Source organism: Lathyrus oleraceus, chromosome 4, assembly GCF_024323335.1.
Source record: "Lathyrus oleraceus cultivar Zhongwan6 chromosome 4, CAAS_Psat_ZW6_1.0, whole genome shotgun sequence".
NCBI classification, from domain to species: domain Eukaryota; kingdom Viridiplantae; phylum Streptophyta; class Magnoliopsida; order Fabales; family Fabaceae; genus Lathyrus; species Lathyrus oleraceus.
In genome coordinates, this window is record NC_066582.1 from 197274800 (window position 1) to 197289321 (window position 14522).

Sequence of the window (14522 nt, forward strand, 5' to 3'; positions counted from 1 at the left end):
ACAATCCCATCATACTTCAACAACATCATGTGAACAAACTTCGACGACAATGTTAATGATCAAGTTAGATTGTCGAACCAAGAAGCAACCCTTCAACCACACTAGAGTTCGATCAAATATCTCACATGTACTGACTCCAAATTTGAACGAGTCAATACATAAGTATGGGATTCGATACATTGAAGGCATGAAGGTTTGCTTGAAAAAAAAGTCTCCAGTTGGAGTCGACTCCAAACACGAGAGAGTCGACTCATACTTGTTATGTATCGACCCACAACCATAATATATCGATACATTATGGGCAATGTCATTTTGCTTAAAAACACCTTCAGTTGGAGTCGACTCCAAACACGAATGAGTCGACTCATTCACACTGTGTATCGACTTTTACCCCTATGTATCGATACCTTGAAGTCATAAGTATTTTCTTTCAAAATTCATTTAGTATATTTTGATACATAACTATAATGTATCAACTCATTCACCAGTTTTTCATGAAAAATCATAGTTTTTACTTGTAATGACTTATCTAATCTGATTTTAAATGTCTTACTATGATGACACACATCTAGACATAGACAATAAAATCCAATGTACAAAAAATACTAAGTGTCCCATTTTTGACATCATTCAAAACATATATAAGAAGATAATGCACTCACAAGTTCTTCTATTTTCTAAAGTCGTATTTTTATTTTGAATTTTATTTTTCTCTTCCTCTCTGACTTTCTAATTCTCTTCTATTTTAATGATTTAAGTAAAAAAAGAAAAATAATGTTGTTTCATCTCTAAAAAAGAGCTTTTGAACCGTTTGATTTATAAAAACTGTCATTTCATCAATTTTTCTTAGTTATGACTGGTTCACTCAAGTTTGCACCGATTCAATAACATATAAAGTCAAAAAACATAATCGGGTTGTTAATCTCAATTCATAATTCAACAAATTATTTCAATTTCTAATTCAACTAATTTGACCGATCAATATAATTTTAAAAAGATTAGTATAATATTTCCCGATAAATTAAATAAGTATATATAGCTCTCGAGCACAATATGTTGATATCGTAAAGATTACTAATTTTGTTATTATGTATCAAAAATCGATCAATTTTCTCCACAAAATAATACATGATAGAGTGAAGATTAATGGTGTTAGTTTTAGATTAAGGTTGAAATCTAACTATTGAATATAACAAAAATAAACTCCCAAGTAACTTTCAAAGTGTCTAGATCAAAGATTCGTTTTTCAATTTTCTATCTTTTACCTTTAGGAACTGCGGGGTATAGATTCTTTCTAAGAGAGTATCCACTATTACACTAGCAACTTCGAGTGAAGTATTTGGTTGTATTTGAAACTTAAAGCAACACTTTTGTCTTGGAGCCAAAAACAAAAGCAAAACCCACAGCAAAACGGCCTTTTTTTTTTCTTTCATATACCACAGAAAATTTAAATTTTAATGAGGAATAACATTTATTTAAAAATGAATTTTCTTCATTAAAATGACATTTATTTAAAAATTGATAGTCTCGCATTTCTATTGGGGTATTGGACTTTGGAAGTTGGACTTTTGCGGTTTGCCAAGTTGGGCAGCTTTTTTACAACCTAGCTTATTATTTGACTTTAACTAATGACGTCATCTTATGGGTCCCACCATTAAAACATGGACAATGAAACAAAAATTCTTAAAAATTGTGAGAAAATCACAACTCGATTTTATTTTAATAACACAAACAAATTTGGTTTTTCTCATAGTCAATGTCCCTTCTTCCTAGATTGTTAATCGAGGATCGTGTTTTTTTTTTCTCTTTCTCTTCAGATTGTGGCTGAAGAGGTTTTGGAGTAGTAGAATAGGGTTTATTCTCAATTGAATTTTTTCTCCTTTTTCTTTTTCTCTCCTTTTCTTTCTTCTTCTTTTTCTTTGGATTTTAAATTTGACAACAAAATCGTACACCCAAAATACAATTCTTACTTCTCTCCTATTAAAAGAGAATTTCATGTGGGGTTCGTTGCTTTAATTATGCTTCAGCGAACTAGAGAGAGAGTGTTTGTGTGTTACGTTGAGAATAGAGAGAGGAGGTTTTTTCTTTCTTTCTCTTTTGATGGTTCTGATTGAGGTTTGGGGTTTCTTTTAGTGTTGTTTGATTCTTCTTCAAACTCATTTCTCATAAAGTATTTGTTTTTCTTGTTTTGGTTGAGTTTCATGGAGCTTTGAGTTGGTTTGGAGATTTTGGGATCTGGGCTCTAGGGTTTGACTTTCTCTCTCATTGAAATTAGGGGTTGAAAACCTATTCTGTGTGCTGGGGAAAACAAATTTAAGCTTTTTGTTTCCCCTTGTTGGTTTTCGAGTGTTGAGGTGAGTCATTTGTCTTTTATTCTGTTTTTTGTTGTCTTGAAAGATTCAAGATTCATTATATTATTATAGCTTCTTTTTGCTTTTGGGTGAACCTTCTTGTTTGCTGCTTAATTGTTGCAGATTGATGGGGTAATCCCTTTTGTTTGTGTGCTGTTTGAAGTTTCTGATTGCTTTGTGTGAGTACAAGAGGAAGCTATAATGCATCTCTCACTGTGGAAGCCCATTTCTCATTGTGCTTCTCTGATCTTGGACAAGAAGAGCAGGAAGAAGAAAGCTGAATCCATGGCTGATATAAAAAGAAACCCGTCAATGCTCCGGAAGCTACAAGAAAACAAGCTGAGGGAAGCTCTTGAAGAAGCTTCAGAAGATGGATTACTTGCCAAATCACAAGACATGGAACCTGATACTGCTGGGAACCAGGATGAGAGCCTTGGGAGATCTAGATCGCTGGCCAGGCTGAATGCTCAGCGCGAGTTCCTTCGTGCTACTGCCCTTGCAGCTGAACGCACATTTGATTCTGAGGAAGAAATTCTCAGCCTTCAAGAAGCATTTTCCATGTTTCTCACTATGTATCCCAAGTATATGTCCTCGGAGAAAGTTGATCAATTGAGGTCTGAGGAATATTCTCATCTGCCGCCCAAGGTATGCCTTGATTATTGTGGGTTCGGTCTATTCTCGTTTATTCAGACTATTCACTATTGGGAATCTTGTACATTTAGTTTGTCTGAGATAACTGCAAATTTGAGTAACCATGCACTGTATGGCGGTGCTGAGAAAGGAACTGTTGAGCATGATATAAAGGCCAGAATTATGGACTATCTAAATATCCCCGAGAGTGAATATGGTCTTGTTTTTACTGTTAGCAGAGGGTCAGCTTTTAAATTGCTCGCCGAATCATACCCTTTCCAAACGAACAAAAAATTGTTGACTATGTTCGACCATGACAGTCAGTCTGTTAACTGGATGGCTCAGTGTGCTAGGAGTAAAGGCGCCAAAGTGCACAGTGCATGGTTTAAATGGCCAACTCTCAAACTCTGCTCTACTGATTTGAGAAAACAGATTTCTAGTAAGAAAAAGAGGAAGAAGGATTCAGCTACTGGTCTTTTTGTGTTCCCAGTTCAGTCTAGAGTAACCGGGGCTAAGTATTCGTACCAGTGGATGGCCTTGGCACAGCAGAACAACTGGCATGTCTTGCTTGATGCTGGGTCATTGGGCCCCAAAGACATGGATTCGCTTGGCTTGTCACTTTTCAGGCCAGATTTCATAATTACATCATTTTACAGGGTATTTGGGTATGATCCCACAGGTTTTGGTTGTCTTCTGATAAAAAAATCTGTGATGGCAAGCCTTCAAAATCAGTCTGGGAGTACCGGGTCCGGAATGGTGAAGATTACCCCCGAGTTTCCAGTGTATTTGAGTGATTCTGTAGATGGTTTGGATAGATTGGCTGGGACTGAAGACAATGAAGTCAATCGGGCTTGTGATAAGACTTTTGAACCTCGCCAAGGATCACAGTTGCCTGCCTTCTCTGGTGCATACACGTCTGCACAAGTCAGAGATGTATTTGAGACTGAAATGGATCATGACAGTTCTGAAAGAGATGGAACGAGCACTATATTTGAAGAGACGGAGAGTATATCTGTTGGAGAAGTGATAAAGAGCCCCGTCTTCAGTGAGGATGAGTCGTCTGACAACTCATTTTGGATTGACTTGGGTCAAAGTCCATTGGGGTCAGACAATGCAGGTCAATCGAATAAACAGAAGATAGCTTCTCCCCTACCATCTTTCTGGTTTAATGGGAGAAAGAACCAGAAACAACATTCTCCAAAACCAAGTCCTATGTATGATGACAGAGAGGTTCATCTAGCTTCTCATGATGATCACCGTGTTCTATCATTTGATGCTGCTGTCCTAATGTCACAAGAACTAGACCGTGTCAAAGAGGTCCCTGAAGAAGAGTATGTTGAAGAAGTTCATCATTATTCAATAAATGGAAATGGGTCAGATCGTCCACATGTTAGTGAGATAATGGAAGAACCTGGAACCAGTGAAGCAGTTCAGAATGGAACTCATGATATGGGAGGATCTTGGCTCAATAATTCAACATCTCTTGCTCGGCATCGAAGCTTGGAGAATGGCTCTGCCTCTGAAATATGCTCTGAGATAAAAGAGAGTGCTATAAGACGGGAAACTGAAGGTGAGTTTAGGTTGTTGGGTCGGAGAGAAGGGAATCGATTTGATGGTAGTAGGCTAATTGGCTTGGAAGATGACGAACACAATGGCAGAGGAAGAAGAGTGTCATTTAGCATGGAAGACAATCGTAAAGAGCATGTAAGAGAGAGCTTGGAGATAGGGGACATATCTGCAACTAGTTTAGATGATGAAGAGGTCAGTAGTGACGGAGAATATGGTGATGGGCAAGATTGGGGCAGAAGGGACACCGAGATTGTATGTCGAAATATTGATCATGTCGATATGCTTGGTCTCAATAAAACTACGCTTAGACTTCGGTTTTTGATTAACTGGCTCGTCACTTCACTACTGCAACTAAAGTTACCCGTTTCTAATGGGGATGAAAAAGTAAACCTTGTTCATATCTATGGCCCAAAAATAAAATATGAAAGAGGTGCAGCTGTTGCTTTCAACCTCAGGGACAGAAGTAGGGGGCTAATCAATCCTGAGATTGTTCAAAAGCTGGCTGAAAAAGAAGGAATCTCTCTCGGTATTGGTATTCTCAGCCATATAAAGATTCTCGATAACTCAAGACATCAGCGTGTAGCTCTGAATCTTGAAGACACGGCGCTTTGCAAGCCCATGGAGAGTGGCCGGCGTGATGGAAAAGGCAGCTATGTAAGGCTTGAAGTTGTCACGGCTTCATTGGGATTTCTGACTAATTTTGAGGATGTATATAAATTATGGGCTTTTGTGGCAAAGTTTCTTAACCCGAGTTTTATCATAGAAGGGGGTCTTCCTACTGTTCAAGAAGACTTTGAGACATGAGATGGCAAAGTGGTAGGCGATTTTATTCAATTTTGGAAACTGAACATGAAATATTATTTGTGAGATGTTTCTAAAGGCCGCAGGAAGACTGAATTGGTGGTAATTTTGTATGCTGCTGGAATATACAGGGGTTGATTTGTTAGTTTATGTTTCTTGTCGCTTAAATTATTTATATTTTTTAAATTTTCCTCTTCTGTTTTTGAGCTGCTTGTAGAGTTGGCTTTGGATATTTGTTACAATATTGGGAAGTCATGGTGTAATTTGAATTAATATTGTATGGGGAGAAGTTCTACTTATGCATAGAAAAAGGATTTCCAACTTTTGTAAAAAGGTAGTGTTCATTTTCACGCCATAGTTGATGATGATACATTATGTGGTGGATGCTTTCTTTGTTGACTGAAATTTGTTCCGTAGTAAATAATACATCAACTAAAATTAAACATGAGAAATTTGACTGAAATGATACCAGAATCTGATTCTGAATGAAATAATTGGGTTTGTCTTTATTTGTTTATTTTATTCCTGCTAGTTAAACTCGTAGAGTATAATCACTGCAGGACCTTGCATGTAAATATTGAGTAAATTGTTATTAATAATGAACATAGAAATCAATTATTAATTGAGTAATCAATAATATGTGCTACCCTACACAGCACTGAAGGAAGGCAGGGGAAGCTAGTGCTATCCCCACGAATAAGCACTTTATTTTAAGCGAATTATATATATTTTTTTATAAAAGGGTAACAATCATTGTTGGGCCACCCCCACTACGTTTTGTTTCACTAAGGAACTACTCCTTTTGATTGTAGGAGATTTTATAATGTTTTGTACATCCAGCTGTTGACTAATCACTGAGGCTGAGCTATGCTTTGCCAATGTAGAGAAACAAAATGTCAGCTTTTGAGTGAGAATTGAGCATGCACTGAAACGCCAATCAGAAATAATATTGCAATTGCAATTGCAATTTATTGAACAATTACTTTGGTCACATGCACACATCCATCATTTGGAGATCACGAATGTGGTCATGCTTTCGTGGAACCATCATGCATTTGATATAATCTTTAATAGAAATATTTCTTCAAAAACATGTTTTTTAAAAACATAGACGAATGAAGTAGTGCTATGCATTTATTAGAAAGCCAATCTCAGAGTTATTAACCTCGATGTCTCTTTTTTTAAAATCAAATTCTAAAATATCCTAAATTTTAAAAAAATTACTCAACTGTCCCATTTTCTAAATACACTCGTTTATTCATTGGTCAATGATATAAAACGAGATTCAGCAAAGAATGAGCTCAGTCATTGAATGACCGAGAGGTATATATATTTTCTTCTTTTTCTTTTTTCTTTCTTTTTCCGTTATCAATGTCTTTGTCCTTTCATTGGTTGAAGCCCCACACAAAAAGAAAATACAGGGTACCCTCGGCCATTCAATGACCGTGCTTCCTCTTTAAATGGTGATATTCAATTATACACAAATAAGTTTCAAGCTAGAAAATAGAGAAATAGAGAAGATGGATTTATTAGAAGTAAAAAATGGTTACAATTATTATGTAGTAAGAAATGCTTATCTCAAGTTGATATAGTTTTTAGTTATTTCAGAAAATTAATTTCAAGTTGATATAGCTTTTAGTTATTTCAGAAAATTAATTTCTACAATCGCACACGTAGAGATAATGTGATTTAGAGAAAAGTCTATTTGCAACCTATACAAGCTGAAGGCCTAGCTGACACAGCAATATATAAGCATCTATATATTATATTAGTGTGAAAAAATGGATTTGAACAGAACACCTTCATCTCTCTGGCACAAGATGTGCCACCAAACAATGTCAAGGGCATATTAGAACTCGATAGCCAATTGAAGGTATGTGCTTGCGTGTTTCTACTCCTAGTTGGCATATATGTACATGAAGAGAATCGACGTCACAAGGATGACTTACAAGTTTACAACACTAGCTTTAACTTTAACTAACAGTTAATGAGAGAACGAACTTGCCTCGATGCTGTGCATCGAGTCATCACTTAAGCTAAAGTTTGGTTTCTCCTCGTTCCACTTTAAAATCTCCTTTCCATATTTAAGTGATGCGTCAACACTATCAGGTTCCAGCCCCTTCACCAAGGACACATACAAGTTTTGCCCTGTAAGAGATGAATAAAGCCTCTTAAACTTAACTGCTATGTAATGGGAAGCAAGCTGACTTAGGGACGGATTATTGTTAATGTTGTTGTTGCTGCCAGGGCGATTATGGCTAATTATTGGATGAAAATCAGAGAACCAGTCACACTGAGTCAGTGGAATGTGTTCTATTTTCTCCTCAAACTCGTCCATTTTGTTTAATAACAACAGGAAGTCCATTTGCTCAAAAGTTGGATGAGTAACAATGGTTTCGAAAAGTTTCCTGCTCAATATCATCTTGTTTGTGAGACAACTGTTTCCGTCAGTAGAAAACTGATTATAGTCGCTCAAGGAAACACAGAAGATGACCAATCCAACGTCCTCAAACATTTCTAGCCACTTGCAATTATCTCCTAGCCCTCTTGCATGTATTGTAATTAGCTCATACCTGTGAATCAACCAAAGAGATCAGAGCTACAGATCAGAAACAGTTTATAGCCGCTTTTCTAAGGATCACCCCTCCTCCCAAAAAAAATGTATTTAAACACAGGCATGGTTTCTAAGCACAAAATTTTCTCATTTGACTCAAGCTTGTGAAAATCAGCAACATTGCCATATTGTTCTGACATAATTGTGATTTACTTTTGGAAATAAATATTCCAATAATTGAAAATAAATAAATGAAACACAGGTAAACTTTATATGGTAAACCTGACTCAAATTGCACTGTGATAACATTTGGTGACTGCAAAAATGAATTTAAAGCATCAACTGATGCAAAAACTAAAGCTAGTTAAGGAAAGGCATCTATCTCAATTGAAACATTTTCTTAGGTAAAAAGAGTTATCTATACAGATCACAAGAATTTGTGTATTTCAATTCCATGCGCTTCAATGGAAGGAATTTCCACTATGTCTTCAAGCACAAGAACACATTAAACCTGAGCTACAAAATAATTTTCTATGAGAATTGGATCATCTCTAGGAACTTCAATCAATTTCTCCTTATTAACTTTAGAGGTTTGGGATATCATAGAAACGCTTAAAAGCTCGGGGGTAGCTCTGTCGTAGTGCTATCTTAGCTGTTCTCTAGTGTCTTCGGTTGGAAAGGAATACTAGAATTTTCAAGGACACTTTCGTCATCTCACGATAAAATTTGGTATATGATGACTTTCTTGGCTTGTCTGTGGAGTTATGCTCATGGGACTGCTTAGAGGTGTTTATTTGTTAGACATGAGAAGAGATGGACATGCCTTGTTACTAGACACCATGTCTTAGTTTCTAGAGTTGGCACCATTCATGTCTTAAATTTTCCTTACAAGTTACCACCTTTGCCATTATCTTAAGTTTTTCTGTTTCACAAGAGCTAATATAATATACAGCAATTGGACCACAGGGGCAGAGCTATCCAGAATATTTCTGATATATAAGAAGGCCCAAATATTTTTTCTTACCTAGCCAAAGAATCATGAAGATCATCAGTATCGCCAGCTTCTACAGGAGCTGATTGAGGAAATGAAAACTCTACACTTGCCAGCCCATTGGATGAAGTAACTCCTTCAGCATAAAGGATATCTATATCCGAGGGTTCATAATCAGTCCTTAGTATCTGAATAGCCTAAACAACAATTAACATGTTAGATTCTCAAAGCCACTGACCTAGCAATTTTCTTCACGAGATAACAAATAGAAAAGAACTATGAAAGTAAATAAAGGCACAAACATTGTACAAATACTTGCACAAATAATCCTAATGAAGCTTAATGCTCAAAAGAAGCATACAACAAGGTAGCGTGAAGTGTATAATGTTTGACACAATTGTTCCTACACTGTATTTCATACCTATAATAAAATAAAAATTTAATTATACTCATCAATTAAGAATCCTGTTATCTTTGAAAGCTACAGAATTCAGCACCGATATATTCCTTAATTTTTCCACCCGTAAGTAACCACACACACCCTTCTACTTACATTTTCTTCTATATGCAAGGGAATGACAAATAAATATGTTATCTCTCAGTTCAAAGGTCATATGTAGTTGAGTCAAAAAGTTTAAAATAATGATAAAAAGTAAACTCAATAAAAGAATGATCCTGTACCCGCTCTAAGAAATAACTAGCAACACTGGGTAGCATTTCGATTTCGTTTCTTCTTTCATAGGTGGCCTTAATGGCTGAATCATTCCATAACTCCTCAATCAATGGAGTATATTCACGAGTAGCGGCTGGAAAGATAGCATCAAGCTTGCCCGAAACCATTGTTTTCAGTAACCAATCAGAGAATGCTTTCAGTCTTGTGCCAATGGAATAAACTGTCTTGTTGCCATGTTTCGGACTGGTTCCTATACCCAAAATGGTACTAGCTTATGAACATTTTGCTTTTGATAAAATGCATGTCAAATATTTGAAGTCTGAAAAAATATTACTCAAAATAATAAAACCATTAGAACAACAAACAAATGGTATAGTTGAAGCTTACTAAGCCACATATCACATATGTAATGTTTTAAAAAGAAAGAAAGCTTCGCTAATGAGCTAATGAGTCAAAATTCAATAAAAATGAACATATTTTGGTAGGGATGAAAAGGAGGGAAAACATTAAACTCAAACCTGTAGTATAAAGTAAAGATTGATTTTTCTTTAAATTCCCCAAACTTTCTTCTTCAAAACGCTCACGGCCCTCAAGAAGTATGCCAAGATAGGCATAGACATTGGTCTGAATGGTCAACTTTATATTTCCACGTTCTTTTTCTGAGAAGGGGGTGCTTTTGTAAAGAATCTTGGCCTGACAAAAGTATTTACAACTTGATAAATATGTTGATCTCTCTATCTTTAAGCAACAACAGGCATGCTGACATAGAAGAGCACAACATAGCTAGTTATCGACAGCAACAGTCAATTTTTTCCCCAGAGGATGGGAATGGAGGTTTAAAATTTATTTGAGAATTTTCCAATTTCACAAGTCAGGTCATGTATCATAGCACATTTATAAGTTTTAAATAGCTCAAAAGCAGCTCAATAGTTTGAAGTCAACAAAGCTTCTTCAGTTGCCCGTGTAACTGCATATAATCATGTAATATGTTCAACTATCAAGCCAGTTACAGAAGCCTAACATGAATGTTCATCCAACCCAAGAATTATAATACACATGATTGTGTATCCACATAAATGCATATTATTATGACCGACAAGATCATACTCCTTATGACTGAATACTCATAGAAGCTTTTTCCATGTTAGCTTGTTTAATTGACTTAAAAATTATAATTTTAATGAAAGTAAGCTTTTGAACATATATTGTCCAAAGGAATTTTTCCTGACTAAAAGAAAGTTTCAAGCATAAAACAAAAAGCAGAGAGAAATAGGAAACCCAATTATTACTAAATAAAAAATACCTGCTTAAAAATAGTGCTTGTCCCAGAACCACTATAACCAACTAAGAGGAGCTTGTGAACTACTCCATGATCGGTGTAATCAGGAACCGTCCTAGCAACTACATTGGAGGATAGAAACCCACATGAAGTTGAATATCTAGAAGGAACTGGCAGGGAAAGGAACGCACATACAAGCTTCGTTCCAGCCTATCAAGTAAAACAAGAGTGTGTAATATTGCAAAATTAAAAATAGTAAAACAAGAGAAAAGTTTTCAAAAGAAATGTTACCTTTCCCCATATATACCCTCTGGTATTTTTTTGTCCCTCTTCTTGGTATGAACCATCTTCATTGACCCAAAAATGTGGGTTACCAGCACACTGAACTCCCGCCAACTGCCCAACCAAAACATCTTTTCAATATCATTTTTTGTTTGAAAGCAAAAGAACATAAACGATTAAGACAAAGCCTATAATTTTCTATTAGTACTTGCATGAATTGAATTTACAACCTGCAACATTCGAAGTTCTACTTTTGTTATTTCTCGACCATTGATGAAAACCTGAGTATTTCCATTGCTAGCATCCTGTTTGATGGGTCCTCCAACATTCAGATGAGGACTAATAATACTGCAAGGCTTCTGTCCTTCCTAAAAAACACACAACACGTCATGTAAAACTCAATTTCAAACAACAAGACAAATAAGTTTTGATTAACAACTTAATTAAGCACTATTAGTATAAGCACTTATCACATAAGCTATAAAGCACCAATGCATACACACACCAACATATAAAAAAATAAACAGATTCACACACCATACACGGGTAATAATTTGAGACAATACAGTAATTAAATAATAACCATACATTCCGGACAATGACATGTGTGGACACCAAACGCACCTTCAATTTGAAGTGTCTTTGTTACATTGCATGGAAGTGTTTTTTTGTGTGAATATATTACATAGGTAAGCTATTATATATAAACTATTTCTATAATATAGTCAATTTGTTTTGATATAATCAGTAACAAGTTGTTTTTAAAAGTTATCCTGTAGTGCATAGCTGAAAAAAGCTAACAGACATGTCATAAGTTGTTTTCATAAATTTTGTCGTACCGTTTCACACGTGTTTAAGCTAGCAGATAAGCGCAAATAAGTTACTTCTAACCGGCAAATAAGTTACTTCTAACCGACGCTAAATATTAATGCATAGAGAAAATTATTAAGTAAACAAAGATAAAGAAAGAGAGGTAGCTACCTTCCCCCAAAAACCAGATACTTTATCATACCAATAGTTCCCAGGCTTTAACTTCTTAGGAGGGTTAGAACAGTTTTGCAGTGTAACTAGTTCCTCAAATGAAAGAGGATTTCCATTAACACAAACACAATTAGGAGGAAGCTGATTCACTTCACAAAATCTTTCAGCCTTCATTACCTGTCTAACCTCCAACCGATTAAGCAATCGTTTAAGCAACCGAGAACATCTTCCCAAACTACCCCTTTTCGACTCGTTAATCGGATACCCGATGCAACCAACGCATTTTCTTCCTTCTGGCATTGATCCCATAGCTCTAAGCACACAATTCCCACAATACTTAGCATCACAAACAAGACAAACTTCTTTCTCCGTTAACCTGCTACCTTTGAAACACCGGTAACACGAACCTTTCTTCCCTTTCCTAATGGAGTCTCTCTTAACCGGCTCTCCCGGTTTGCAGTCATCGTTTTCAGAATCAGAATCCACGTTGGATGTTGAAATAGGTTCGTTGTTGTTTTTCGAGAAAGAAACACGAGACGATGCGTAATCTGAACTCAACGCTGAACACCAATCCAAACTCTCTTTTTCACCGTTTGAATTTCTCATGATTGAAGACTCGCGCGAATGTTTGGTACTCAATTCGCACGATGACTCGGAAACACCGTTGCTCTCATCTTCGAATGCGATCACTGATGTCGGAGAGACTGTTGTTCTACCTGAACAGTTACTCCGGTCAAATGCAACCGTCGGTAATGACGGAATGTCGGAGGAAGGAACCTCTGAAACTGGAATTCCGTCGACGGGATGATCATCGAGCGGCGGAGGTCTGGTTAACTGCATTCCTTGGGCGGCGGTCATGGTAGTGTTAATTTGTGGCGGAATTGAAATTGAAAAACAAAAGCATGAAAAAGTGAAAGTGTAGTTGAAGGTTGGTACCAAAATGAGGAAATTGAAATTTGAAAATAAAGGTGAAGAGTTATTTGTGTTTCTATTTTTGTTGTAAAGAAAAAGAAAAGTGATTTTAAGAGTAAGAAGAAAGGTGATAGATATTATTTTATGTTCAAATTTGAAAGTAAGGAAAATGAGAGGGATGGAAATAAAGGAGCAAGTAGCAATATGTGTGAATTGTACTGGGAATGTTTTGTTATTGTTTTTGTGTTGTGTGTATGGGGTTATGTTATGTAGGGTCAGAGAAGGAGACAAATTAGTGACTGTGCTTTTGGGCAGTGAAATTGGTATATTCATTTTTGGGTTGCAATGGGTGTGTATACGGTGACAAACTAAGGACAGTAGCAGTAAGGACCACGACATTAACGTTTGAGAGAGAAGGAAGGAAGGAAGGATGTGACGCATGGATGATCATAAAGGCAGAATGCCATCCCCACGGGCTATGCATGAAGGTTATCAATGGTTTGCCTGCCAACCTGGTTTCAGAACTTTTACATTGTGGGCAATAACTACTATAACATTTTTGTTTAAATAGTTAACGTTGATATATAAATATAAATAGATATTATTATTAGAGTTTGAATACAGACGATATTGTTAGATATATACTTGAGATTCATAAGTGGTGTTTAGTTTTTGAATTTTAGTATTACTTTATTATGCATACGTGGAATTTTGATTTGTGTATTTAAACAAATGTGTAATTAGTTTTTATAAGTGAATAGAGTTTCTCTCTCCTTTAAAGTTTGTTATAACATTTTCCCTTTCTCTTCTCTTTCTCTCTCTTCTATCATCTTCAACCTTGTACAACAACAGTTGATATCTAGAGCTCCAGTTTGAATCACAGAGAAACATGAGTGTTCGGTGAAGCGTGTGTGATTGATTTTGTTTTCTTGAATTCACGATCAGAATCGTAACAGAATTGCATTTCTTGATTTTGCGGAATCGAGAAACACGGGTGTTTTGGTGAGATCAGAGATCTGTTTGAGTTTCAGTGCACAAGAGCGAAGATGGACGACGAAAACAATTTGAATACTAAGCTTCTGGTGTTTGATGGAAAGAATTGGAATCGGTGGATGATTCAAATGCATGTGTTGTTCGGTGCTCAAGACATTCATAATCTTGTTACCGATGATTATGTTCCGGTTGCAGTGGATGTGACAGAGGAACATAGAAACGCGCAAAGAGATACGAGGAAGAAAAACCAGAAAGCGTTATTCTACATTCATCATTGTGTGGATGCGAATGTGTTTGAGAAAATCGTTGTTTCAACGACGACGAAGACTGTGTGGGGTATACTTAGGAGCGATAGAGGCGGAGAATATTTCTCAGCAGAATTTGATGCATATTGTGAAGAATATGGCATCATACACGAATGTTCTGCGCCCCGCACACCACAACAAAATGGCATGGCCGAAAGAAAAAATAGAACATATCAAGAGATGATAAATGATATGTTAATG

At 36.2% G+C, this 14522-nt stretch overlaps 2 protein-coding genes across 4 annotated transcripts; one reads left to right on the forward strand and one right to left on the reverse strand.

Moving 5' to 3' along the window:
* The first annotated feature begins 1707 nt into the window (after positions 1 to 1707).
* On the forward strand, positions 1708 to 5735 carry LOC127074496 (uncharacterized). The gene is made up of 2 exons (XM_051015828.1): positions 1708 to 2354; positions 2475 to 5735. Exon 2 carries the CDS (start codon positions 2553 to 2555, stop codon positions 5352 to 5354), a length of 2802 nt encoding a protein of 933 aa, XP_050871785.1. The 5' UTR covers positions 1708 to 2354; positions 2475 to 2552; the 3' UTR covers positions 5355 to 5735.
* Positions 5736 to 7085: 1350 nt separating this feature from the next.
* On the reverse strand, positions 7086 to 13482 carry LOC127074498 (extra-large guanine nucleotide-binding protein 1). Of its 3 annotated transcripts, none has more exons than XM_051015829.1 (8): positions 12112 to 13482; positions 11361 to 11498; positions 11140 to 11244; positions 10873 to 11058; positions 10088 to 10262; positions 9578 to 9819; positions 8930 to 9093; positions 7086 to 7924 (listed from the first exon to the last, which is right to left on the reverse strand). In XM_051015829.1, the coding sequence occupies exons 1-8, from the start codon at positions 13462 to 13464 to the stop codon at positions 7336 to 7338; spliced, it is 2952 nt and encodes a 983-aa protein (XP_050871786.1). In that variant the 5' UTR covers positions 13465 to 13482; the 3' UTR covers positions 7086 to 7335. The 3 variants fall into 3 exon arrangements, with proteins under 3 accessions (XP_050871786.1, XP_050871788.1, XP_050871787.1); XM_051015831.1 differs by lacking the exon at positions 12112 to 13482 and adding an exon at positions 11755 to 11773; XM_051015830.1 differs by lacking the exon at positions 12112 to 13482 and adding an exon at positions 11719 to 11737.
* Between the last annotated feature and the right edge of the window lie 1040 nt (positions 13483 to 14522).

Bases quoted from the DNA above. Each gene is read 5' to 3' on its own strand.
- LOC127074496 (XM_051015828.1), top strand. From the start codon at position 2,553: ATGCATCTCTCACTGTGGAAGCCCATTTCTCATTGTGCTTCTCTGATC.
- LOC127074498 (XM_051015829.1), bottom strand. From the start codon at position 13,464: ATGCGTCACATCCTTCCTTCCTTCCTTCTCTCTCAAACGTTAATGTCG. The intron at 11,059-11,139 runs GTAACATTTCTT...TTTACTTGATAG, and splicing joins GAGGGTATATATGGGGAAAG to GCTGGAACGAAGCTTGTATG. The intron at 9,094-9,577 runs GTACAGGATCAT...ATTGTTGTTTAG, and splicing joins CTAGTTATTTCTTAGAGCGG to GCTATTCAGATACTAAGGAC.